The 26,488-nt window shown below is 37.3% G+C and overlaps 1 protein-coding gene across 1 annotated transcript in view; it reads right to left on the minus strand.

The window, feature by feature from the left end:
* Positions 1-1,084: 1,084 nt before the first annotated feature.
* Positions 1,085-26,488, minus strand: part of si:ch211-186j3.6 (neural-cadherin) — a 266,160-nt gene continuing 240,756 nt past the window's right edge. Inside the window, exons 29-33 of the mRNA XM_059534392.1 lie at positions 20,907-21,171; positions 19,391-19,571; positions 13,570-13,814; positions 4,761-4,915; positions 1,085-3,736 (exon numbers count right to left, since the gene is read on the minus strand). Of these exons, the coding sequence (XP_059390375.1) occupies positions 3,191-3,736; positions 4,761-4,915; positions 13,570-13,814; positions 19,391-19,571; positions 20,907-21,171 (1,392 nt within the window). The 3' untranslated portion in view covers positions 1,085-3,190. The remainder of the gene's footprint in view (positions 3,737-4,760; positions 4,916-13,569; positions 13,815-19,390; positions 19,572-20,906; positions 21,172-26,488) is intronic.

Here is a 26,488-nt window from a genome sequence, read left to right on the forward strand (position 1 = left end):
CAAGCCTCTGCAATTGATCCAGAATGCAGCAGCGAGGGTTGTCTTCAATGAGCCAAAAAAAGCTCACGTTACTCCGCTCCTCATCAGGTTACACTGGCTACCAGTAGCTGCTCGCATCAAATTCAAGGTACTGATGCTAGCCTACAAGACGAGCACTGGCACGGCACCAACTTACCTAAACTCATTGATTAAATCTTATGTGCCCTCCAGAAGTTTGCGCTCTGCAAGTGATCGACGCCTTGTGGTACCATCCCAAAGAAGTTCAAAATCACTCTCAAGGACCTTTTCCTGGACTGTGCCCAGCTGGTGGAATGACCTCCCAATCTCAATTCGTACAGCTGAGTCTTTATTCATTTTCAAAAAACAGCTAAAGACTCATCTTTTTCGCCTGCACTTAACCAACTAACACTAGCACTTTTCTTTTTCTTGTCTTTTTATTAAAAAAAAAAAAAATACCTACCTATGCTATTGTTGTTCTCTTGTTGACCTGACTGCTTCTATTGTTCTCATTTGTAAGTCGCTTTGGATAAAAGCGTCTGCTAAATGATTAAATGTAAATGTAAATGTACCTGTCAGACAACTTTCATGTAAACCTTTGCTTTACATATCATCTGTCACAACACAGTGTTCCTCAGGCGATGATCTTTATAGAGCTGTGTGTTTTGATTTCATATGCTGACATTGTTTAACTTTAAGAGTTCTTTGGTATGGTTCATTGCACTAGATTGTTACTGTGGTATTTCACGCAGATGGATTGTTCCCATTTGTGTCAAGTGTTGATTTGTTTTTGGATGTTCAGTGTTCATTACCATTTTTGTATTAAAGCAGATTTCTATGGTGGATGCTGCAGAGCTGTTACTACAAAAGGACTTCTGTCATTTGAAGTCAAATCACAAAGGCATTTTGATAAATACAGGTCAGGGATTTTAGGCCACTCTCATTTCATGTTCTGCATTATCTCAAATTAATTACAGCTCCGTTTCCACATAAAATAGGCCACTTATTCATCAAGAGACTTAAAGCCCTGCTTTTTCAATTGAATGTTGCAGTATTTAACAGTGGTATTTAAGTATAATTGAAGGCGTAACAGAAGAACTCCATTTATTGAGAAAGAAAAAACGATTTTAAAGGATGCAAATACAAAATGTCAAGATACTTTTACCAATTTAAAGAAGGATTAAATAATACATGAAAAAACAAGCTTTAAACAGAATTAGATCCCTTTATATATATTTTTAAAAAGCAATTACTTTGTTTTGATATGCACAAATGAGGTAAAAACATTGTTTCACAAAATAGAGTACTGTATATATTTACCACACAAATAAACAGGTGGCCTTGGTTCAAAATTGCAGAGGAATTGGTTTTGTAAGATAAGGATTTCTGTAATTCAAAGACAGAGCCCATGCTTCATTCATGAATACTCTCACCTCGCACTGGATTCTCCCCAATCCCCTTACAAGGATGACTCCAAACGGCAATCCCGTTGGCCTCTTTTTAACTCTATGAAATAGTAAGCATTGCACTTCCAACTATATTTCTTAGCTTCGACTTGAAAACCTCTTGTTGCTGCCTTTGGAAATATTGGCACTTTTTGAGATCCGTAATAAGAGTGACAACTTCTCCATCGAGTTTTCCAACTCCCATGATCCTTTGGTTCACAGCATGACAGTGAGCGATCAGTTCACATTAGGATTAGCACTCTGATGTCTTTTAACACACTCCTACTCGCTCCACTCTCCTCAGCAAGCCTGTCATGCTCCACATACTGCATTCTCCGGAAAAATATATAAATAAATAAATAACAGAAATGATAAAAGGAGGGCAAAAAACATTGCCTTAAAATGCATAAAATACAAGGTTGGCATTTGAGGGCTCACGGGGGGAGACTTTTAGTTATTTCTTTTGCACACACTTTTCCTTCAACCCATGCAGCTTCACCACATGCGTTCACAAGCCCATTAAACATGTTACATGGGAGTTACTCAGGGTCTGAAACCACTGGCCCCCCATTACCTGAATGCACCTTGTACCGAGGCCCATTTCTTTCACTGCAGTGCCGAATAATGTGATGGGATACAAGGGGTTATTTATAGTAGAACAGGAAATGACGATACAGACGGGTAAGCTGGTTTGGTTAATAATACAATACTTTCGGTAGGAAGCAGACTAGACTGTAAGCTCACTCCAGTGCTGAAAGCTTTTCCAGCAGAGCTTGATATCGCGTTTGTGTTGATCGCATGGAACAACTCTCTCATTCGTTCATTTGTCTTAATGGCTATCCTTTAGTTTGGCAGACTCTGATTGCTACCGCTCAGCAAAGCGTGAGAGCCAAGAGAGTTTTTGATAGTTTTCAGCTACAGAAAATTTCCATCTCATGCCAGCCACTCAACCTTGTCCCTCAACCACATTTGTATTCCAGCCGTTCCTTCGCTCCTTTTTGGCTAGAAAAAAAGGGGCACAATTTGTATTCCCAAGGAATGTCTCCTAAAATGCCAAACAATAAGGCTGCTTTCTGTTTCATTTTACTCATGGTTTTGCAAACATCTTCAGTTTTTATTGGTCTTTTTTCCCACAGACTGCCTCTTTCATCCTCACATCTGAGTGAACAGAATCTAAGCGGAGGGCTGAGCAAATAGAAAAAAAAAATCAACAGTATCCAAGTATGAAGTTATGATTGATGAACACAAGTGGCCACCCTGACAGAACAAGTGGCGAACTGATTTCAGAATGCGGCCCGTGAAGGACAAACCCCTTCCTAGTCACATCTGAGCACGGCAGTTTATTTTTCTTACCGTGTTTCTTTTATTTAAGAACATATAGACCAAACAGACATATAGAACACGTCCAAAGCGCTCTGCCAATGATGGTCACAAAGACAACAAATGGTTCCACTAAAATCATTGTCATCTGCAAGTCACTTAAATAAAGATACCCATTCAGGGCTTAAAATCTTCCATGACCACAACTTGCTGTGCCCTGGATTAGCACATCCCATTTGCTGTTCACTGAGAGTCTCAAATGCCACCCACCTCCATAGGCAGAGGGAGTGTCTTGCATGAAGTAATGCATCCAGAGAAAGCCAAAGCGTAGGAATTTTCGGCGTAAGAAAAATCCCTCTGGTTTTTAGACAAGTCTTTAGTGGTCTCCCTCCTCTCCTCATGCTGCAGGAACCCTTCCTGGCAGTTCCTTAGAGGTCGCTGCCCTCGGCCCGCTCATAGAGTGCTTTCAGCTTCTCGAAGCGCGGTCCCCACTCTTTCAAACACTCGTGACCCGCCGTCGTTCCCTCTTCCAGCCCAGCGGAACTGAAGGAACTCAGTGACCCGGCCAGCGACCCACCCCCCTCAGTGGAGAAGACCTGAAGCGAGTCGAAGGGTGCTGTCTCCTGGTGCTGGTCGGCATCACGGATAATTTCACACAGGTAGCGGGCCAGGTCCTGGCTGGAGAATGACAAGCTCTTGCGGGCCAGCTGGGCTGCTCGGCTGGGATTTGCAGTCTGGCCTTGAGCCGGAGAGTGGCAGGGGGGTACGTCCCTACGGATGGTGGCTGTTCCCGAGGAGATGGAGGAGGTGGTGGTGGCCGTGCCTGCTCTGGAGGTGGGGTCAGGCTGGTAAAAATGTTGTTGTTGCTGCTGGGAGGGAGGGTGGTGATGGATGGCTCGCGACCGGTTGTACTGCACCGACTGGGCCGGGCTGGGCTGCAGGGACTTCTGGAGCTCTGCCATATCATAGGCATTCTGAAGGGGAGTGAGAGAGGGGTAAATGAAATGCATAAAGCGCTGACAAATAACAAGATCATGAGCATTATATAACATGCCATTATGTTTAGGAACTGGTGTAATAACAACAACGTCTGCCACAAAAACTGCTACATCTAATAAGACCTCACTGACTGAAATAAGCTGCTTGTCTGTACTTCTTCATCATATAATTTATTATCCCCCAAACTGTTAATGGCATTAATCCGGATTCAAGCTGCTAATGCTGCATTCTGATTAACACCTTTTTGTGCATCTTCCTGCACCTGAAAGGAAGAATCCTGACAGACGCAGTGAAGAGCATAGCCCGGCATTACACACTCAGTCAACGCAACAAAACAAGATACCAGTCCCCTTCTCCCATTGAGAGTCAACATTAATCCCATTCCACCGACGATGATTCCTCATTTTATTTAGCGGTGCAGCTCTTTTCCTTGAGGACAAAAATGTACGAAGAGGAAGAGGAGAAAGAGAGACTGAGAGGGAGGTATGGGTGACACGGGTGTGGGCGTAATTGATTACATGATGAGGAAGATGTGTGAAACCTCATCAGATGGAGAGTGTCAGAGCACCACTATGCATCTGATAATCATGTAACAGGATTTTATACATGGCAGATATGAGAATAAAAGATCCTGCAACTTATCTACACCCACATACTTCAGAAAGATCAGAGAAGCGGGCGGTTACATCAAACACCCCAAACCTCTTGTTCGCTGGGCTTCTTTAAATAAAAGCCACATTCTGAAAAATCGAGTTGTCGCACTCTCTCTGCGCTCATCGAATCCACTTGCCATCGGTATCAGAGTGTATTTTTACATTTTAGAGGTTGTCATAGAGACAAACTGACAAGGGTGCCTCGCTTCGATGGGGATGCATGACAGCCTGTACAAGTTGTCACAGTAACTTTGAACACTTGCTTGTCCTCGTGTGTGCGAAGCAGAGGTTGGATTCTCTGACCTGTGATCTGAAATCAATTTTGAAACAGAAGTCATGCACTCACCTGATCCTCCTCCCCACCGCCCTCCTCGTCGTAGTTGAGCACGTTCTCTCGAATGTCCTCCCATCCGTCATGGTGCGCAGACACATTATATACACCCTCCTTCAGCCCCTTATAGCTCCTCCAGCGTGTGTACAGGAAAATCCCCAACAGCAGCACTGCGAAGAAACAGAAAGTGGTGGAGAATTACCTTGATTGTTCTGATCAAGGATCACTTTAGCCTATTATAATCTGCAGGAAACGCTGACCCTTTTCCAAGATCAGGTTGAACTACTTTTAGGCGAGCCGGCCTGTGAAAGCACATTGCCTGGAGTGTCCCGCAGGTTGTGCTTTCCTGGCACTAAGGTGGCTTGATATCAGCATGATGACTTTGTAGACATGGCCTTGATTTGCCACAGACAGATTATTTCAGTGAGCGCTGAGGCTTGTGTCAAGTATAGCTCGCTGAATCAATCCTGCTTGGCACCACTCTGACCTTTAGAGTATATTATCTTGCTATCGAATGCCCAGTACACTTCAATCTGCCAACACTCTATTCTCTCTGTCTCTCTCTTTTCGATTCAGATCTCTTCTCCATTTACCTTCTTCTTTTGTGTGCTTGCCTTTTGTGGTTTCATCTCTTTCTATCTTCAGATCTTTTGAGATTTTCTCTTTCCCTTCCTTCTATTGCTTCCACTTCATTACCTCAGCAGGGGTAATATGTGTCTATTGCAACCTTTTTTTAAGGTTGACCTCGTGAATAATTCCAGTTTTAGACTTTCAAGTCAGCAAGACGTGTGAACCTGACATGTGGTGAAGGGACCATGAAGAGGCTGAGAAAAGCACTATTTATGTGAGAAGGTCTCATAATGGCCTTGTCAGAGAACTTGATAACTGCTTTTGGATTAATCTAAAGGTGCTTGCACTTAACTGAAAGCCTCGCAGCACAATTCCACACCGATAACTCTTAACACACTAAAAAACACAATCTCAATCCTTGCCAGTAACTACGCCACACACAACTGCTCATCAAATATGTGCTCTTTTTAAAGATTTGTCACACCGTGTCACCACCAAAGAAAGGCAGATGCTTGAAGTGAAAAGCCGTTTTAAGTTCAGTTTTGTCCTCCAATCAATGCAATGAACTGAGCTCAAGATTTCAATTGTGAGGTTGGAGAGTCTCCGTAATCAAATGCATGCTGTTGGTGAAATGTCTTATTTGCAAACAGAAAAAAAAGTCTTGATGAAGGAAGACCATTTCTGTTCTGACATATGGCATGTGTTGTAGCATAGTTTTGTCAAGCTTTGTAGAAGATGATGACAAGATGTGCAGCAAGCCATACGGAGTGTGTCTATCCAACTGAGATCATTTGTGAAAAAAATGGCTTCAGACAACTGTGGCATATGTGTGATATACAAAACTTGTGTAAAAATGTGAAGAAAAAAAAACGACACTGAAAAATGTTACACACTTACAATTTAAAGAGTCTTGCAAGACCATTATTAAATTGTCAGACTGTCCAGGCACTGTATGAGAAAAAAGGCTGAAATTTATATAATTTTATTCCTTATTCATTGCCAAATGTGACTTCATTTAAATGCCATTTCTGTCTAAAAATGGTCATCTTCATTAATATGCCTTAAAAATGACCTAAAATCTGGTTTGCTCCCTCTCACGCGATTTCTGTCTCTCCAACAGTCTAACTTTTCACAGTAATTTTTTTGAATGCATCTTATGTGGTTGCTATTGAGTGAGAGGCTTCTTCATCTGATTCCAGACAAGCCTTCTGTCTCCTCTCTGCCCGTTTCATCGATCACATGACCCTCCAATCTGACCCTTCAGACCTCTCTCAGGACGCCCGAGACCAGCCCAGCATCCTAATCTCCACAGCAGAGATGATAAACACTGCAATATAGAAATACATTCAGGCGCCTCTTCTGTTTCTGCTATGGAATGAACTCGTGCCTCAATGTGAAACTCTGAAATTCTAAAGATAACAGACCTTTAGCCAGAGGAGAAATGTTTTTCTCTTCAAGCGCTTCACAGATAGCAAAGTCTGAAAAGAGCTGTTTAAATATATATATCAAGGTTTCTGATAAACACTGGAACAGAACATGTAAATGATGATTCCTCATGGTCATTAAATTTATTGTGTTTCTCAAGGAAAACACAGTAAATCAATGCCTGGGCAAAGCATTCGGTTTTATTAAATGAAACACATTGTTCATCCATTTATATATATATGATTATTAATTTAATAGCATTGACACTCTCCACAAGCAGCACTGAATTTCCTTTACAATACAGAAAATCACAAAGGATGAGAAGGCAGTAAAGACAATTAGAAGAAAAGATAAATCAGGAAACTGAAAATGAGTTACCCAATGCTCTACAGACAAGATTTTGCATTGTTCATCTCTCTGTTCTCATTTGCATGGTTTCCCCTATATTTTAACAATTTTTTCCACATACTATATTTACCACAATTTGTTAACTAATCAGATAACTATCCAGTCACTCAAACCTCAAGAGTCTTGCCCAGGTGTAATTGCATCCAGTCGCTCAGACCACATATGAAAACTTTACTCCTACTCTCTTTCTTATGTTTCTGTTCTCTCAGATTACAAATTCTAACCGCATTAGATAATCTGCATACAGGTAATTTGTAATACAAAGATGGTGCTACATATAATAACTATCCGCAACTTTGACAAAGTGGGTTGGTAATGTTCGTCATGCTCTATTTTTATACATCCGTAAAAATAGAAAAGCAGTGTAACACAAAGTAACAGTCTCAATATCTGGTTTCCTCATTTAATAAACAATATCCCATCAATGTTTGGGAGACACACCTGAGACAATACTGAATGCAGTTGGAAATGCAATTCAGCTAAACAATATCCAGAATGGGATCTGAAATGTATGAAACCATGTGAAAGTGATGTGACATGTGGCCAAGTATGGTGACCCATACTCGGAATTAATACTCTTCATTTATCCCATCCAAAGTGAACACACACAGCTGTGAACACACACATGGAGCAGTGGGTAGCCATTTTTTGCTGCGGCACCTGGGGAGAAGCTTGGGTTCAGTGCGTTGCTCAAGGGCACCTCAGTCTTGGTATTGAAGGTGGGAGACAGTACATTCTGTACATTCACTCCACTCCCACCAATAATCCCTGTCAGTATGAGACTCAAACCTGCAACCTTTCGGTTACGAGTCTGACTCTCTAACCATTAGGCAACTTTTTCACACTTCCATTCAACTTCTCTGGAAACAATCTCCAAATTTAAATGCTTAACATCAGTATAAGGATATGATACTGACATTTATTGCTATCATCACATGAACTAATCTACACAAGTACACCAGAGAAAGATAATAATAATGATAAAAATAATAATAATAATAATAATAATAATAAAGGTTACATACTATCATATACTATTCAATTTCCCTCTTCCACATCCACACACACTCACACTCATGCACAGAGTTTTGAAGCTCACCACTACTTGGTTTAAATGCCCTGAAGCCTCAACAGAAGATCAAATAAAAATATCCAGCATGTTTGCACTGACTTGACTTTGAGTCGGTCTAGATTTGCCTAGATTATGGACCAGCTGTCCTCACAATGACAGCAAAACCTGAACTCAACTAAACATATTGACAAGCCAAGAGTCACAAGATAAAAATCTTAATAAAAGTAATAAATACTATCTTTATGAACATATGAAAATTAGTGCTGTCAAAATTAGCATGTTAATGCAGGAATAAATATATTTAGGTAAAGGTAAAAACATATTTAATACAGTTGACACAGGGATGGGGCAGGAGAAGATGCAGTCACTACTTCGCCCAAGCGCTAGTCAAACAAGCACAGAAATGGTACAGGTGACATGGGAGCTTCAATAGAACAATAGTGAACTGCGGCCAGATTAGATATTTCAGGCCATACAGAATGTCAGTAAAAATGAGTTTTCTGGTCCTGTCAGCTGTTATACTGTTCTCAAAGGGTGTGCTTTTTAATTGCACACACAAATATGGTGGGGTTTGCTGTAGCCTGTATCATTTGATATTAAAAGCACAACAAATAAAACAACGAGCATGCGTGTCAGATCCATGTCACATTTGGAAGCAGTAGCTCTTTATGTAATAGCAACTGAATAACACAAAAACCCAGCTTCTGTGATGTCTGTTAATCAAAGAAGAAAAAAAAGGGAAATCAATAACTTTCGTAGCTTTAAATTCTAAATTAAATATAGATGAATACTTAGTGTTTGATAACTTTATTAAATTTCAGTCAGTGGTTAAATATTGGGTGGGGGTGGAAGAACAATTTCCAAGAGCCAGGAGCAGTATTGGAATCAGTGATATTCACTTCCAGCCATAACAAATATGCCATTTAACAAATAATAATAAAAAAAATATTCTGTCTTTGTTGTTTCTGCATTAATCTGAAGATTTAATGTGAAATGATTGCAATATAAAAGTATATTTAAAACGTTTAACATTAGGTGGGTTTAATTACAATTAATCACAATTAATTTCAGAAACCTATGCGATTAATTCGTAATTTTTTAATTGATTGACAGCACTAGTAGAAATCTTCTGATAGTAAAGAGAAAATTAGCATAATTTGCTCAACATAAAACAATAGAAGCTGATGAAAAGTTTTGACAGAAAACAATGTTTTCTTCATTCTCATAGGTTGGAAAAGCACAACAGCAGTGGTTCATCTTTGTAAATTGTAGTTTGTTTAATTTATAACTCAGAACCACAAGTCTCTGCACAGCAAGTCAAAGATAAATTTGTTAGTTAAACTTGGATACTGGACGGTAATAATAATAAAAAAAAGATTCTAAGTCAGAACAATCAATTTACTGTGAGTAACTGATGTAATTCATATTTTAAGTCTTTTGAGTATTTTAAGACATTCCACTTTTCTTACATTAAAACATGATAACTGTATACATTAGGTGACTAATAAAAAAATGGCTCACATTATGACTTTTCTTCAAACTGTGGTTAAAAAAAAAAACTAATGAGATATAATTCTCATTTACTTTGAAAAAATACTACAACTATCCCTTTATAGTCTAACTGTATATCTGTATTGCGTTCCGATGCTTGATCTGAATGCATGTGACATGCATGTAATACTTCAGCACACTGTCTAGTATATGCATTTTCTCAGAAAGCATTTATTCAAAACTGACATAATGCAACATTTCAAAGAAATCACATGCTATTAAAAGTACCATTACCATGCACTCCTTAAACTGGTTTTGTCCCAAAATGACAACTACAATACAAATTCTAGAAACTTTGTGGCAGCTTTAGAACACATTGTGACATTAAATGTTCAATGGTTAATGATTAGGAAAATGAGGATGTAGAAAATAAGAGGACAAAATCTGACAGACTTGGCTTAGTTGAATGAGAAAAATCCAAGAGTCCTAATATCTAAATGTAGGTATAAAAAGACTTATGGGGCATATTTTTTAATCTCTGAGCAGATATCACCGCATTTTGCATGGAAAATGGAGATGGGGTACTGACACTTTGCTGAGAGTCTCTTAACTGAAAGAAACTTTTCACACAGACATTAAAAAAGGATCCCATGAGAGTCACAGAGAGAGAGAGATTGTCAAAGAGCACTATAAACCATAATCATTCAAGTCCATCTTTTGAAGTTATGATGGGTGGTTATTCCCGCAGGTGAGCATCTACACTGTGTGAATGTCAAATCTGCATATCAGCTCTGCTGTAGAAAGATACTTGAAAATCCAGGTGTAATAGAGGACAAGTGATGCCTCTCCACAGTGGGTTCTCTGGACAGCCTGCCGCACTGAATTATGATCATTGCGGAGTCCATCCAGTGTTGAATTCTCTTGTGATTTGTAAATTAACAGGTACAGAGCATAGAAGTCATATAATCTCTTAGGGGCTATTTACACGACAAAACTGAAAGCTTTTTATGTATTTTGACTGTTCATTTACATGACAATGGCGTTTTGGAGGCCAGAAAATAAACTTTTGAAAATAGGTTCAGAGTTTGTGAAAAAGATTCCATTATTGCCTTAGTGTAAACAAAACGGGTATTTTTGTGATTACAGTGATGTCAAGCGAGTGCACATTACACATTTGAGAAGAGTTTCTATACAAAGTGACATCAACTACTGGTCTGGCATGCATAATACAGTGTTTTAAGTTGTTTTCATGGATCCATGTGAACAGGGATCGCTTGACAACACTGTTGTCTGTATGTGATAAACACAAAGGTAAAATGGTTCCATTTTTAGTAAATCATTGTTGTGTAAACGTACCCTTAGACACCACGATGGCAAAATATACCCATCAAAATTCGCAAATACAAGAACAATCCAATTCCTGTTCAAAGCCATTACACCACATTTCCCTATTATCTGCTCCTGGAGTTTAACAGATGTACTTTTTCCCTCTTTGCTGTTTATGATATGTTAGTCAGCAAGGGGCTGTTTTTCAGTGGGGAAGAGTGGGGCCTGATTGGTTAGGTGGAGGCGTAATGTTAGCACGGTATGCTAAACCTATTAACCGCCTTACAGGAAGAAAAAAAATCTTCTTTATGCTGTGCCGAAGCCCTTCATATGGCAGAGAGAACCATATTTCTCTGACTTGCGGCTTGTCTCCATTTGGAATCGTTCCAAACTGGCAGGATGGAATGCAGAAAAACAAAGGAGGAAGAAAAAAAAGAGGGGGTGGGGGGAATTGGTTAAAAACCTTACGGGCTACTTAAATTCAGTTGAGGACAGTCTGGACCATTGAAATTCTGACCAAAACCCTAGTGCATTGATCTCAATTTCCAGCCCGGCTTGGGTAAACAGCACAATGTGTGCCTACAAATCAAGTAATTAACACTTTAAAAAGCAACTGGAGCTGAGAATGAACAAGGTCATGTCAAATCTATAATGGAACGAAACAGTGAGAGGAGGAAAAAGATTGTTTGGTTCCCTTTGGCCTCGCTGAGCGCAGCCATGCAGGCAGATGAGGAAGTCCGAATGAAGGGAGTTAATACGAGTTTCACAGTCATGATCATTGATTATGTAGACTGTGTTCTTTACTGCTGCCAGACAATGCTAGTAAAATGCAACACATGGGAACACAATTGGTAGAACCCTTGGCATATGTATGAAATATATACATATAACAAACTCTAAGCTACTACATGGGGAAAGCCGGAACAGTCATATGAATAAATACACATCTATAATCACAGGACAAGAATACTGAAGTGCCAACCATCAAAATAAGTTTTAAAAATACATGAGGTCCAGCAGAGGAGGAAGAACAGAGTATAATATTTATGCGACAGACGAAAAAAAAAAAAAAGGGCTGATGCATTATTTTAAGCCCCCTATTGAAACTAATTTTTCACAGAAAACCAACAATCGGTGTCGACCGAGAGAGACATTATCATTCAACACAATTGAGTAATTAACTGTACTTTTGCAGTTAAACTGTTCATTAAAACTGTTAAGTTCACCAGTAGTGTTGCTGATTAGCTCATTTTTAACCTTGTGCGGTGTTCGGGCAATTTTGACCCAAAGATTTTAAATTTTTAAATTAAAAAAATCATAGCTTCATTGGAATGGTACAAAACTTGGTGACTTTTATGGCACTTGGTATGTGAACACACAAAAAAAAATTGAGGGCAAAAAAATTTTTTTTTTAAAAAATAGTCACACTCAAGGTCTTCGGTCAGAAATGACCGACCTCAGGAAATAAATGCACACACAATATCTAAACATTCTTAAATAAAGAAGTATTTTTTAGACAAGTAAATATTATTATTTATTTTTTTTCAGAAAAAAAACTAGATAAAATTAAGTGGGTTTTTGCTTGAAACAAGCAAAATAATCTGTCAATGGGGTTAAAAAACAAGCATACAAACAACATCAACAAAAAAACACTTTTCTGTTTGAAATAAGACTATTTTGCTTACCAAATCGGCAGATTATTTTGCTTGTTTCTTTTTTTGAAAACAAGACAATAATTTTGACTTATCTAGAAAATCCTTCTTGATTTAAGAACTTTTTGATATTATAGATGGAAACAAGTTAAATTAATTGGTATGGCTATAACCATACATCCAAAATGAGTCAGAAAACTGAAATGAGAGGTTGAAATCAGATCAGGCCCAAAAGGATTAAGCTCTGATAAAGCAGTCATGTTTATTTTTGTTACATTTTTATAGAAGTTTTGTATGATGTTTTGTATAGCAAAATGTTTTCTGTGTTCAGGTTTGACTGTAGTAATAATAATTCAAAAACTGACACTTCAAAACATTGAGTAAAATCACTTAGTAAATCAACATTTAAAGCAAAATAAATAAATAAATAAATACATCTTGACAAAAAGTAGTCTTTGAGAATGCGTTAATATACATTTAAATCCACAACCTAATTAAAGTAAACAATTATGTATAAAAACATTAAAAGATTGCATAAATATTAATTATTACCTTAAAATTCTCTCTCAAAAAAAAAAAAAATACAATTTAACAAAAATATATTTGATCACTTTTAACTGCGAAGACCATGAGTGTGATTCACAAATAAAGACTGCACAAGGGTTTTAATGCAACTCCCATTCATCAGCGAGAACCAATAAAGCACTGATATTGTGACTACAATTATTATTAGTCACCAATATTAGATATAGGTCTATAAAATAACATAGGTGAACCAATTAGACAATAACAAAAAACTCATTTCAAACCACGTTGGGAACATTATGAAGGTGAATACGTGATTTGTTTGTTTTTAAGAGCATGTGCTGAAGATAGATACCTAGTAGGGCCATAAAGCAGATGCATATGGCAAAGAGGGAGCTGAAACTGAGGCCCACATCATCTTGGTAGATGGCCAGCGTCACCTCGCAGTGCAGGCCACGGTAGCCCTCAGGACAGTGGCATGTGAATTTGGAGGGAGACTGTGCCACACAAGTGCCCCTGTGACATGGGCGGCTGGCACAGAGCGTGTACACACAGAATTTACCAGTGGAGTTTGCCTTGACCATGTGACCTGGTGGACACCTGTGAATGAAGAACGCAGAGAGAAAAGCATTAATCAAATTGTGAGTTACTGATGACTGGTGAGTTAGTTGTTTTTTAATTAATGGTAAAGTGTGCATTTATTTACAATATTTCCTCTGGTGGTAGTATTTGAAAAACCTGTTTAGAAACCTTTTTTTGTGTGCTGCTATTGGTGGAGAAATTAGAGGACACTGTTTTACAGGGGGGGAAAAACTAGAAAAAAAAAAAACTAAATTAAACCGGGGGGTTTATTTTGTTTACAATTTTGCTGCTAGTGGTGCAAACTAAACATGTCTACACAATGTTTGTAAATGCGAAACTGCTCACAGTGAGCTGGTACATTTAAAACCCTGCATGAATAAAACAAGCCTGAGATCACACACTGAATTTTTCTTTGCCCGGGAGATCAGTGCAGAAACTAAAAGCACTGAAAGATTTCAAAATTTGTCTGAATATGTGACTAAAAATCTTGACATTCTCTCTAAAAATCTCAATGGAAAACACACATGTACACAGTGCGAAAATCCAATGTGACCGGCACCGAGCATGCTTATAAAACTATCGGCAAGTCAGAGGCAATTCCTGTAGAAAAACAACAGCATACAATCATAGACACAATCAATACACAATAGCTGCACAGCTTTCACTGCCAGAGAGGAAGGTGGATAGGTCCTGGGTGAAGAGCAGCCCACATATATCATTTCATTTCATTTCATATTTTATTTCATTCTTTTAAAAAAAAGAAATGAAAAGGAGCAGAAAGAAGATAAACTTATAATATCTGCCCCTTATCAACATAAGTTAAATTACAATTCCAAAGAGGTGTGCTTACAACACACGTCTACTTTGCAGCACATATACATTCATAAATCAAATATCACATTTTCCTGCTAAAAAGCATAATATTTCTTTATTACTAATGATTTTACACTCTTCTTAAAAACAAAAAACGATGTTGAAGTTTTAATTTCGCTATTTAGATTGTTCCACAGACTGACACCTTGTATTGAGACACATCTTTCCTTTAATTTTGTTCTGAACTCAGGTTTCTGAAAGACTTCAGTTCCTCTTAAATTGAATCTACTAACTTTCTTGATGAATCTATTTTGCAATTTGTCAGGTAATGTTTTCAAATGAACTTAAATTTGAATAAGTTTTTGAATAAATTTTCAAATGAGACTATATTCGAATAAGTCATTAAATTTTAAGATTTTTAACTGTATAAATATTGGATTTGTGTGGGCCCTATATTCACTTCCATTTACAACGCGAATAGCACGTTTTTGTAATTTAAAAACTAGTTCTATATAAGTCTTGTTTGCACTTCCCCATGCTTCAATGCAATAGGTCAGATGTGGAACAATCAATGAATTATATAACAAAATTAAGGCACATTTATTAAAAGATACTTTTACCTTATGTAACACAGCTATAATTTGGGATACCCTAGATTTAACATGGTCGATATGGAATTTCCATGTCAACTGTTCATCGATCACAACACCTAAAAACTTAAATTCATGAGTCCTTTCAATCTGTACTCCTTGTACTGACAATGCTGCATCAAAATCCTTATTTATACAACTAAAAATCATAAATTTTGTCTTACTAATATTTAAAGACAATCTATTGGCGTTAAACCATCTCATAATTTTCCCAAACTCATACTCTACAACTTGTAATACGTCATTTATATTTTTGCCAGCATAAAATAAAGTAGTATCATCCGCAAACAAATTACATTTTAGTAACTTCGAAACATTTGCTATATCATTCACATAAAGAAGAAAAAGTAGTGGACCTAGTACCGATCCCTGGGGTACACCACAAGTTATTGGACAATTTTTTGATTTTGTGTTATTGATTTCAACAAACTGCTCTCTTTCTTTTAAATAGCTTTTGACCCACTGATGAGCTATGCCTCTTATACCATATTTATATAATTTACTCAATAATATTTCATGGTCTAAGGTATTTAACGCTTTTTGCAAGTCCACGAAGACACTTACAGTAACATGTTTCTTATCCATAGCATTGGTTATTTCTTCTACCAGTTCCAAAATCGCTGTTGCAGTTGAATGATTTGAACGAAATCCATATTGACTATTATTTAACAATTCATTTTTATCCCAAATTTTTTTTAATCTAAACACAAATAATTTTTCTAAAATTTTAGATAACTGTGGTAACAGGGATATGGGTCTATAATTCGAAACATCATTTTTATTTCCTTTTTGTAAAGTGGAACCACTTTGGCTATTTTCATACGTTCTGGAAATTTCCCTGTAGTGAATGACAAATTACAAATGTAAGTAAAAGGCTCAACAATAACGTCTATAATTTGCTTTATCAGTGACATATTCATATCTGTATAATCATTTGACTTTTTATTTGCAAATTCATACACAATTTTCAAAATTTCACTCGCTTGTACCCTCTCAAGGAAAATACTGCTTACACTATGTGGAATAATACTACCATCAATGTTTTCATCTAGGATGTATTGTACTAAATTGGAGTCAATGTTTGCAAAATAATTACTGAATTTGGTTGCAATTTCTTCTGTCGCATATTTATCTGAGTTGTTCTTGTTTATAAAATCAGGAGTAATAATTTTGGCCCTGCCTTTATGCAAGACTGTATTTATTACACCCCATGTGTTTTTGATACTGCCTTTACTTTCGTCTATCAGATTGGTGTAATAATCCTTTTTTTTGTTTTCTTATAATTAATACAAGTTTGTTTTTATATTTTTTATATCTGCATTCTGCATCTTCTGTTCTTTTTTTAAGAAATATTCTATACAGATAATTTTTCTTTTTACAAGCGTTTTTCAACCCATTTGTCATCCAAGGGTTATCAAAGGATTTTTTCGCAGTTTGAGCACGAATTTTGATTTGTTTACAATTTTTATCATATGAATTAATTACTGTAGTCATGAAAGCATTCTAAGCATTATTTAAGTCATTCGTATATACTTGATCCCAATTTTGTCTCTTAAGATCTTCTTTAAAATTCTCAATAGCTTTACTAGACGTATCCCTTATGACAACGAGAGAGTTATCTTGCATAGTATTAATACAGAAATTGTCATAAATTCTAAATACAGGGAGATGATCACTCACATCTGTCATGAAAATAGCATTTATAATTTCACCGTGTATATTTGTATATATATTATCAATAATCGTAGCACTATGAGTTGTGATTCTGGTTGGTTTAGTTATCATTGGGCATAAACCTGCAACTTCCATATAATTCTTGAAGTCGTTAGTTGCTATTTTGCTACCCAAATCTATATTGAAATCACCACATACGATTACTGATTTGTACTTTACATCCTCAAACATTTCTATAATTTTTTCTGTAAACAAATCAGTAGCAGGCCCAGGTGGTCTATAAACACAAGTGATTAACACATTTTTTCCTTTGTCATTTATGATTTCTATCATTAATGCTTCCATCAAATCAGTCACAGCTATAGTTTTGTGCTCAACAACTTTACATTTAAGTTTAGCATCAACATAGAGGGCAACACCTCCTCCACCTTGCCCCATCCTGTTTACATAAAACATGTTGTAACCGTTGATCTGTACACTGTCAACTTGCATTTCCTTCAACCAGGTTTCTGTTACAGCAATCACTTTAAATGTCCGTTTAAATCGTTAAGAAAGTTGTTAATCTTTGATAATTTACATTTCAAACTTTGGCTATTAAAGTGTATGATGGAAAACGCGTCATCAGAAAACCTTTGTGTAGTCCCATTAAACTCTTGTGTTGTAAAGTAATGACATTCCCCAGGCACTAGTATATTATGTGCAAAGACAGTTTCCATATCAAATTTTGTCACTGTTTATATCAACATTTGGGACCATGATCGAAAGTGTGAGTACTTGGATCGAATAGACATTCTAATAAAATCATACAGGCCCAGTCCAACAACAAGATAAATACATTGATCTGACCACAATTCACATTTTAACAAGATTATATTCATTCCCACAGGGTTTAACATCGGCATATCTTGAGGTGTATCGAAAATGCAAAAGGGAATATGTCTCATTATTTAAATTTTTCTAGATCTATTAAGTCTCTTAACATCACAACTTTAGCTTGTTCCGGATTTAACCCATTAAGTTGAATAAATACCTTACAATTTCTTGTCCATGTCGCCTTAATTTTTCCAATTTTCCACAGGGAGCGGGCTTCTCTTGCAATATTTGCCATTTTCTGCGTTAAATGCTCATTCAGATACACCGCTGTTCCTCTCAACTTTTTTCCTTGGCTCAGCATTTCAGTTTTGTTTTTCCGATTTACGAAGCACATGACAATAGCAGGCCTCGTCTTGTCTTTGCGTAGCAGAGTATGGCACGAAGAAATGGTTTTCGGGTCCACATGTATATCTTTCTCGGCCAAAAATTGAAGAACTTGCCCTTCCAGTGTTTGCAAATTTAGCTTTCTCCGCATCCTCACTGACATTGCTACCACTTGCAACAGCTTTCGCATAAGACTTAGGTTTGATGGTCAGGCCAGTAATTATTACATCCTCCATTCGCATATGTTGTTCAATGTTATCGAGCCTTCTCTCGAGTTCATTGATTATTTTGTCTTTTGCGCTTATGTCTTTCAGTTGTTTCACCTCTTCTACAACTTGCGTTAGCTTTGTCAGCTGTTCGGTGACTTTGACAAGTTCCACAGACATATGACTGAGCGACTTGCGGATTTCTTCCATATCGCTTTCCATTTTAGGCTCAGTTTTCTTAGGCGGTGCCATTTCCAGGATCTCCAAAACTTCTTTGAATTTCTTACTTCCAATTTAGCAAGACTAACCGTTGTAAACTCTTAAGTTTTCAGAGCTCTCACAGAGCGCGACCATCTTGGAATGCGTCATCAGCAATCATATCTGCCTATGACTGAGGCGTATTGACACACAAACCCAGAGACAAAGTGCATAGGCTTGGCTAAGTGGAGTGCCCTACTGCGTGTGTCTTACATTGAGCAGATTGTTATTAAAACTAACCTATTTACCTTTCTTTTTTTTTTTACAGAATGAAGATGTGTACATTTTTCATGTTTTATGTGTTTTTTCTCATTTAGTACTGTCCTTCAGAAGCTACATAATTAACATGTTTCCCATTAGACACTAATTCAATTTGGAGGGTGAAAACTTTGTATTTCTTCTTGCACATAAGTGAATGTTTAAACCTTTGGTAACAGTTCCTTGGTTGTCGTCAGTGTGAAAAGATGAATTTCAAAATCACAATCAACGCTGGAAAGGGTTTAAACATGCCAGAGATGCAGGACCTGTATGACTTTTTCTGAAGAACAGTGTGCAGTTTAACTGTTCAGGACAAACAGAGGACTCAAGAATAACCATCACAAAAAAAGGTAAACTTTTCAAAATGGTCGTTTTTATAAATTCAACTATTATTTTGTCTAATTGGCTATATGTACACATCTATTAGGCAAAATATCTTATTCATGCATTTTGTATGATCCCTATCATTTAGGTTAAATAATTAGCATTCTGCAAGGTGTATGTAAACTTTCAACCACAACTGTGTGTATTTGTGTACCTGCATTCATGGATTCTCCACAAGTCCACACAGGTAAAGGGGGGACTACATTGGTTTTTCCGGCAGGAGTCAGAGGAACAACCCAGAGACACACCTTGAGAACTGACCAACGACACCCCCTCTCTGGCCTGACCATCCAGAGGAATAAACCGCCCATTGAGTCTAAGGTCCCGCATACAGCCTGTGCCAATAAGGAAAAACAAAACAAAAGCCAACATGTTTCATGTTACAGTACAAATATAGCACAAAGTGTGAATCCTCCTCTTACACCTACATAACATACACTTGCTTCTTCACACACACGCACATAGAGAAAATGAGCTCAACATGATCCACTCATATTCTGAGCTTTTAAGAAAAGTGCTTTTAGAGTCCATTTAATAAACACACCAGCGTGTCTGCGCACAGGGAACTATCCCACCTCCTCTTCTCTCTTATGTCACATGTCATTGTCTCCATTCCCTTCCATAGTCAGTTTTTATGCTAGCTCTACTTCCCCTCTACACTGAAGGTGCATTTGAGGCTATTATGAATTAATCGTTCCTATAAATTTTTCATTATTGCCAATACAATAGTGTGTAATCATGACAGATACTGTATGAATTAGCTGATGAAGCTGTACAGTCGTCTGCTTGAAGTACGCATGTGCTGACTAAGTCCTTTCTCTGACTCTGATTGAATTAGTGGTAAAACGGCAGTCTACTTCACAGTGATATAACTCAGTGATTGGATTTTTCTGGCCATGGGACGCAGCATTTTTGTTAGCTTAAAATGTCATGCTACAGTGTTTATTGGAGTTGTCCACATCTCACCATGCACACTTTGACATATTGACTCCATTTCATTTATTGTAACCAATTAATCTATTGCGAGACACTCCCTGACAGACTACTAATCAACTCAGAGATGCCAGCCAATGGAAATTAACAAACAGGGAGCTGTATTTGGTGCTGCTTTGAAAGTGCAACTTAGCATGCATATTAGCCAGTTCTATCATTTGTGCCAGGTATGTTTTTTTCTTAATGTAGACACAAGAGAACAAGGTAAAACAGAAATCAGACAATGTGTTTGGATCTAGAATAGAATTTCCTAACCTTTTTTTTTTTTCAGCAATGTGTTTTTTTTAACTCATACTTCATTTAGCATTAGCATCAATGTTAGGAAAGAGGCTAAAAACAATTGCACAAGCAGGTGAAGACTGCTGAAGTCTCAACAAGCAGTTTCTTCTCACTTTAATGAGACACCTGAGCTTGTTTGTCGTTAGCGAGTTATGACAGGTCTGGAGGCAATTGTGCAAGTGTTGTTGTATTGTTTTGAAGACAACAGACGAAAAAGAGATTATTTGTGATTCATTATTTTAATTTTCTCACACCCCTGTTGTTTTAATTGTACATTACTTAGAATTTCTCTTTTGAACAACAGTGTATAGTACAATATGGACTGGAAATACGATTTCCAGAGATCTGCATTGTGTGTCATTGGAGAGTTGAGCTTCAGGAGCACACCTGTACCTTACCTTGGAAGCTCTTGTTGTGTCCTGAGGGGAATGAGTTGCCCAGCATCACTACAGCGGGATCAATAACAATCTCCCGACTGTGACCCGGTGATCCTGTGACCTCTCGCCGTCCTCCCCCGCCATCCAGGCGCAGTGTCAACTCATTGTCATGCCGATCTAAGTGAATGTCATGCCACTCTCCATTGTCTAAACGATAAGAGGGCATTGTCAAGTTGAAGTCCCCATCACCGAGGTTGTAGAAGACACTTAACAGACCCTGATAGATCTGAGAAAGTGGGACAGAAAGAGAGAGAGAGAGAGAATGGTTTCAGTTAATAAACTCAATTAGAATTTTGTATTTTATCTGAGGAATCTGTCGAAAATAGTGCCGGAGACAAAGAACAATTGTGAAATTATGAAAAAAGTGGTACTGAAGTATAAAGAGAGGCTCAGTATGGAATGAGAAAGGCCCAACTGGAACTTGAAGATATCAGACTGGGGCAGGATCTGATAAAACGACAGAGCACTAACAGAATTAAACATATCAGCCCTTTAATCAGAGACAGTGGGAGCAGGGAATTCAATATGGTGTCAGTGAGGTTTGCCCCTATACTCTTATGTTGCCTCACTGACTCTCTAGTGGTCAGCTGTGAGACTTTCTTTTACTCTCTCTTTCCCTTTGTGAGCTCTTCTTAAATTGATTGCTTCTTATAAATCAAATGTTTCTAAGGAAAGCTGTATTATTTATGAGGTTTTGTAGGATAAAAATTGTGTAACATCAAAGTACGATATAAAAGCCTGCAATTTCATGCTTTGAATCATCCAATATCCAACAAGCCCCTTTCAACAGTCTAATAACAATAATTCAACTGGGGTTTTACTTACAATCAAGTGGGCACTAGTCATAACGCCACACCTGGAGAAAAACATAACAGGTTTGACAATGAGAGCGGCTCATTGTCAAACCAAATGAGAGTGGCTGGCCGATCTCCTGAAGAAAGCCCCATCCTTCATTTTAATTTCAGAGTCTTTCTGCTTGTGTCCCAGAGAGCATAATTTGCCTGCCTCCATTTTGGATGCTGGCTTTGTGGTGATGTAAAAAGCAGGACTAATCAATGATTCAAAAGGCAGTGAGACTCTCTCACATTTCAACAACAATTGTAAACAGTTTACACAAACACGTTGACCTCTGTGAACTTTGCTCCTTCTTCCTCTCCCACGACCTACTCAGTTTCACCTGTGGTACAGCTCATGAGAATAATATCAAACCGGATTGTTAGAGTATTTCAAGGCTTTGCTATGCTGGGTACTGTAGGTATTAAAACCTGAAGGCGTACTAATTAACAAGAACATTAACTTTAATCTCTCCATGGAAAATATTTGGGCTTTTTCCTCATGCTCTAAGATTTATCCCATAAATGCTCACTCTCGTCCCTAGTTGGTGTGCAACATTTCTCCATGCCGCACATCCCCTCCCAATGATCCAGAAACCAATGTCATCATCTGGAGCAGCAGGTGAAGCCATCTGCCCAGTTGCATGTTTAAGAATTAAAAGGCATTTAATCATGCATCATTGGATCTTAAGTGCATAGCGTTGAGTTTGCCTGGGTTTCCAAATCACCTTTTCATATTTTGTTATGCATAAAAAATCTGAGACATCGTCAATCAGTGTCATGACAAGATCTTGGGAAGCATTAAATAAACCCTTTTTTGGCAATATGCTATAAAGAGATCAAACACCTGGTATTGAATCAGAAGTGTTTTCTCTGAGGAGGAAAGGGAGGCAGTGGCTCAAAACATAAAATAAATAAATAATTAAAAGGGACATCAGATGCAAAATCCACTTTTACATGGTGTTTGAAGATAAATGTGTCTTGGCAGTGTGTGCACATATCCACCCTATAATGATAAAAATCCACTCAGTGCTTTATTTTTTAATCCCCACAAATAATAAGCACTTCCTCAGAGCAAGCTGTTCACAGATTTTTGGAAAAGTTACATAAGTTTGCCTAGGCCCCTCCCAGGACTATTGATGGACACTGCCATTTTAGCATAGAGCCGCCCTGAGTGAGCTGTCATCAGTCTGCCATTGTTTTGACATTGAGCAGGTGCAGACAAGAATGTCTCCTAAGCGACTGCAATGTTTTGTTGTTGGATATAGTAATGCACATAGCAGTCGTCATTTACTCCTGACATCTGATCTGCTGAAGACGCAGGTGATTACTTTTGTTTTTTAAGGGAATGTGTCCCTCCAATCTACCTAGTCTCAGCCTCAGGAGTTTCAAAAGTATGTGAAATTTTTAAGTTTGCGGCATATAATCTTTAAAATATGTCTGAGAGTTTTACACAGATATGTATAGATGCCACATTCGACGGCCATCATCTTGGAATGGTTAACTTGACATCATTCAACATACTATAGGTTCTCAAAGAGCCATTGAGCCGTTCTATGCAGGTTTTTGGCATCTTTCAATTATTCAGTGATTACTATGGTGAATGGTGTCAAGTTTACCGTGAGAATATGGCGGACGGCTTATGTATAGTGGCCCATAGAAACAGTCGCTAAAGAGGCATCTATGTATATATATGGTTTTACACACCGGTCTGTTATTGTGGTGATATTTCCATGCCTCTAAACATGCTGCTGAAACAAAATGAACTGTGACTGGTTGTTTGACATGTCAGTCAAAAAGCCTAATGGGCAGGCCTTGGCCAATGAAAGCTGCCATGGATCCCAGACCTTCAGATGTCAGTCTGACATCTGACATCTTTTTAATGAATCGTTGCAAATCGCCTTTCCTAATAATGTGCTAGTTTGCAAGTTCTACGGAAGAGAGGAGCGGGGTGAGCAGAGATCATTAGCATTTAAATGGACATGCACTAAAACAGATCAATGTGAACAGAGCTGGTTTTGACAGGGTAAAAGGGTGTTGTTTTACACGACCATAGAGAAATGTTAACCAAAGTATGATATAGACATTTCATGTAGACTCTAAAGATTCATACCAACTTGTGGATAATGGGCATCAAGTTTCTCCTTTAAAATTACTACTAAACTAATACTACTACTTAAGGACTACTAATTAAAAAAAAAAGTATACATATATATTTCTTATTTAATTAAGTGGGGGATGGAGGATTCGCCGACGCTAAATTGCCCTCGGACCGCGATTTCTACCGAGGGGGAAGGACCATGATTTCTACTGAGGAGTTGTTGTTGGTGATTACTTTCTTTTTCAGGACATTTCAAACAGTGGATTACTTTGTCTATATATATATATATATATATATATATATATATATATATATATATATATATATATATATATATTCAGGCTGGAGTGGTAGTCTTGCAGAGCATTCACAACTCCTGGAATGGTTAAATGTAATTATTATAGCTGAAGTCAAAACGAATGAGAACCACTGTTTTAGAGGTCTATAATTTGGTTTTATATTTCAGAAAGATAGTCTCAAATAATATATAGTAATAGTATTCAAATGTTTTCTTTGAGTTGTCTATCATCAAAACCTTCAAAACACTACTACATGATGACCACATTGCAACTGAAGGATATTACCTGAATATGATTTAACATTTGACTCTGTATTATGTATCTCACCAAGTTTAAATCTCTTCTGTATATTTTAAAAGCAACATTTATCTGGGCTGCTTATATGGTTATTTTCTAGTTTCATGGTTAATATTGCCAGATAAAACCAACTCAATACATCTGTCAGTAAGCACTAAACAAGTTCTGAGTGAGAATTCCTTGAATTCAAAGAAAAAAACAGACTACATTGATATTCCGCTGCCGCTAATGGACCTGTGGCTAAGTCTCTTGAGAAGAAATTAGATGATCGCACTATCATTTCCTCCTCATCCTGATGATAAGAACACTTTGCTGAAAATGTCTCAGTGAGATGATGCGTCATAATCAGACACAACAGGTAATGCTAAATGGGTATTGGCACATCGCATCAATTAGCATTATTGGTAAGGTAATTGAGAGGAGCACAGCAGGAGATTAAGTTTTAATCTTTCGCACATGGCACAAAGGCAGCATCAGTTTCTGCACCACTGCGAAGCTTTGCAAGAATCACAATAAAAGCAGGTAATGAAATCTGTAACCTGCCACATTAGGGGATATAAAATGTCTTCTAGCCTGTCTCACAGACATGTCTAATTCATGCCACAGATAAATCATCCACGATTTAAATTGGAGAGATAGAAAAACAGAGGAAAATGAGAGGAGCGAGAGAGAGATGGAGAGAAACAAAGCAGCAATCAGCAACCCGACTGCATAAATTTAAAGCAGGTGTTGAAAAAAAAAAAAAAAAAAAAAAAACCTTGAAAAAATGAGACAGCCTTGGAGTGAGAGGGTAGATGGCATGCATTCTGCAAGTGTATCAGCCGAATCGGGAGACGCATACTAATGCCTCTATGATTAAACACAAACTCGTTGCTCCATTCAAATTCTCACATTGCACCGCTGTTGCAACAACGTTCTCGGAGTCTGGCAGATGGGCTGCTATTACAGAGCACATCAAGAACAAATAATCTTTATATGCCGGCGGTCAACACTGCTCATTTGTTGTAAGGACATTTCATGGGCATAAATTTGTAGCGAAACAGAGGAAACATTTAATACATTCATTACAAAAAATCACTTCGGAGGGTGTTGGCAGGATGCTTGATATTTCTCATATAATATCCAAGTTAATGTTCATTTATAAATATAATATCATTCAAAGTTAATATGTTTTTTTTTCTCATATTACTGCTATTTTTATTCATAGCAGCGTGCATTTAAAAGTTTGAGCTGTCAGTTCATCAAAAGAAAGCACAACCACTTTCAACATTTTTGATAATAATAAAAATAAAAATAAAATGTTTCTTGATCAACAAATCTGCACATTGGAACAATTTCTGAAGGATCATGTGACACTGAAGACTGGAGTAATGGCTGTTGCTATATTAAAATAGAATTTTTATTTTATTTTATTAATTATATATATATATTAGATGCATCTTTATTAAATAAATGTAGTCTTGGTGAGCTTGAAACAAACAAAAAACAGTGCATTATGGTTTCAAATTATTAACAATATGTGACCTGTGCTGGCAAAATGAGTCAAATTGAGCAAATTTTCAAAAATAAGTTACTTTTATTTGTACATTCTCTATTAAAAGACATTGAAAATGATGTATGATTTGTTGGAATCAGACAATGCTACATCCGTTTGATGTTGATGGAGTCAACAAAGTAAATTCAAGCAAATTCACCCAGCAACAATACATATTTTCCCCCACTTCTTTTCATTACTAGATTAATAATCACAATATAGCTTTTTTATTTATTTCATCATTGTTGTTATAATTGAAAAAAGTGTAGCCTATGTATTACTTTTTTATTTTTATTTTACATCTAAACATAAGGATTTAATTAAAAAGTAAAATGTAAAAATCACTTAAGTATGTTCATTACAAATAAATTACTAAAACTACAAAAGCAGTTTTTATTTGGTTAACATTAATGTGACAGACAACTGATATTAAGATGTAAGGTAATGCACAGATCCAAGGCCTCATGTACACTGCCAGT

Source organism: Carassius carassius, chromosome 3, assembly GCF_963082965.1.
Source record: "Carassius carassius chromosome 3, fCarCar2.1, whole genome shotgun sequence".
NCBI lineage: Eukaryota > Metazoa > Chordata > Actinopteri > Cypriniformes > Cyprinidae > Carassius > Carassius carassius.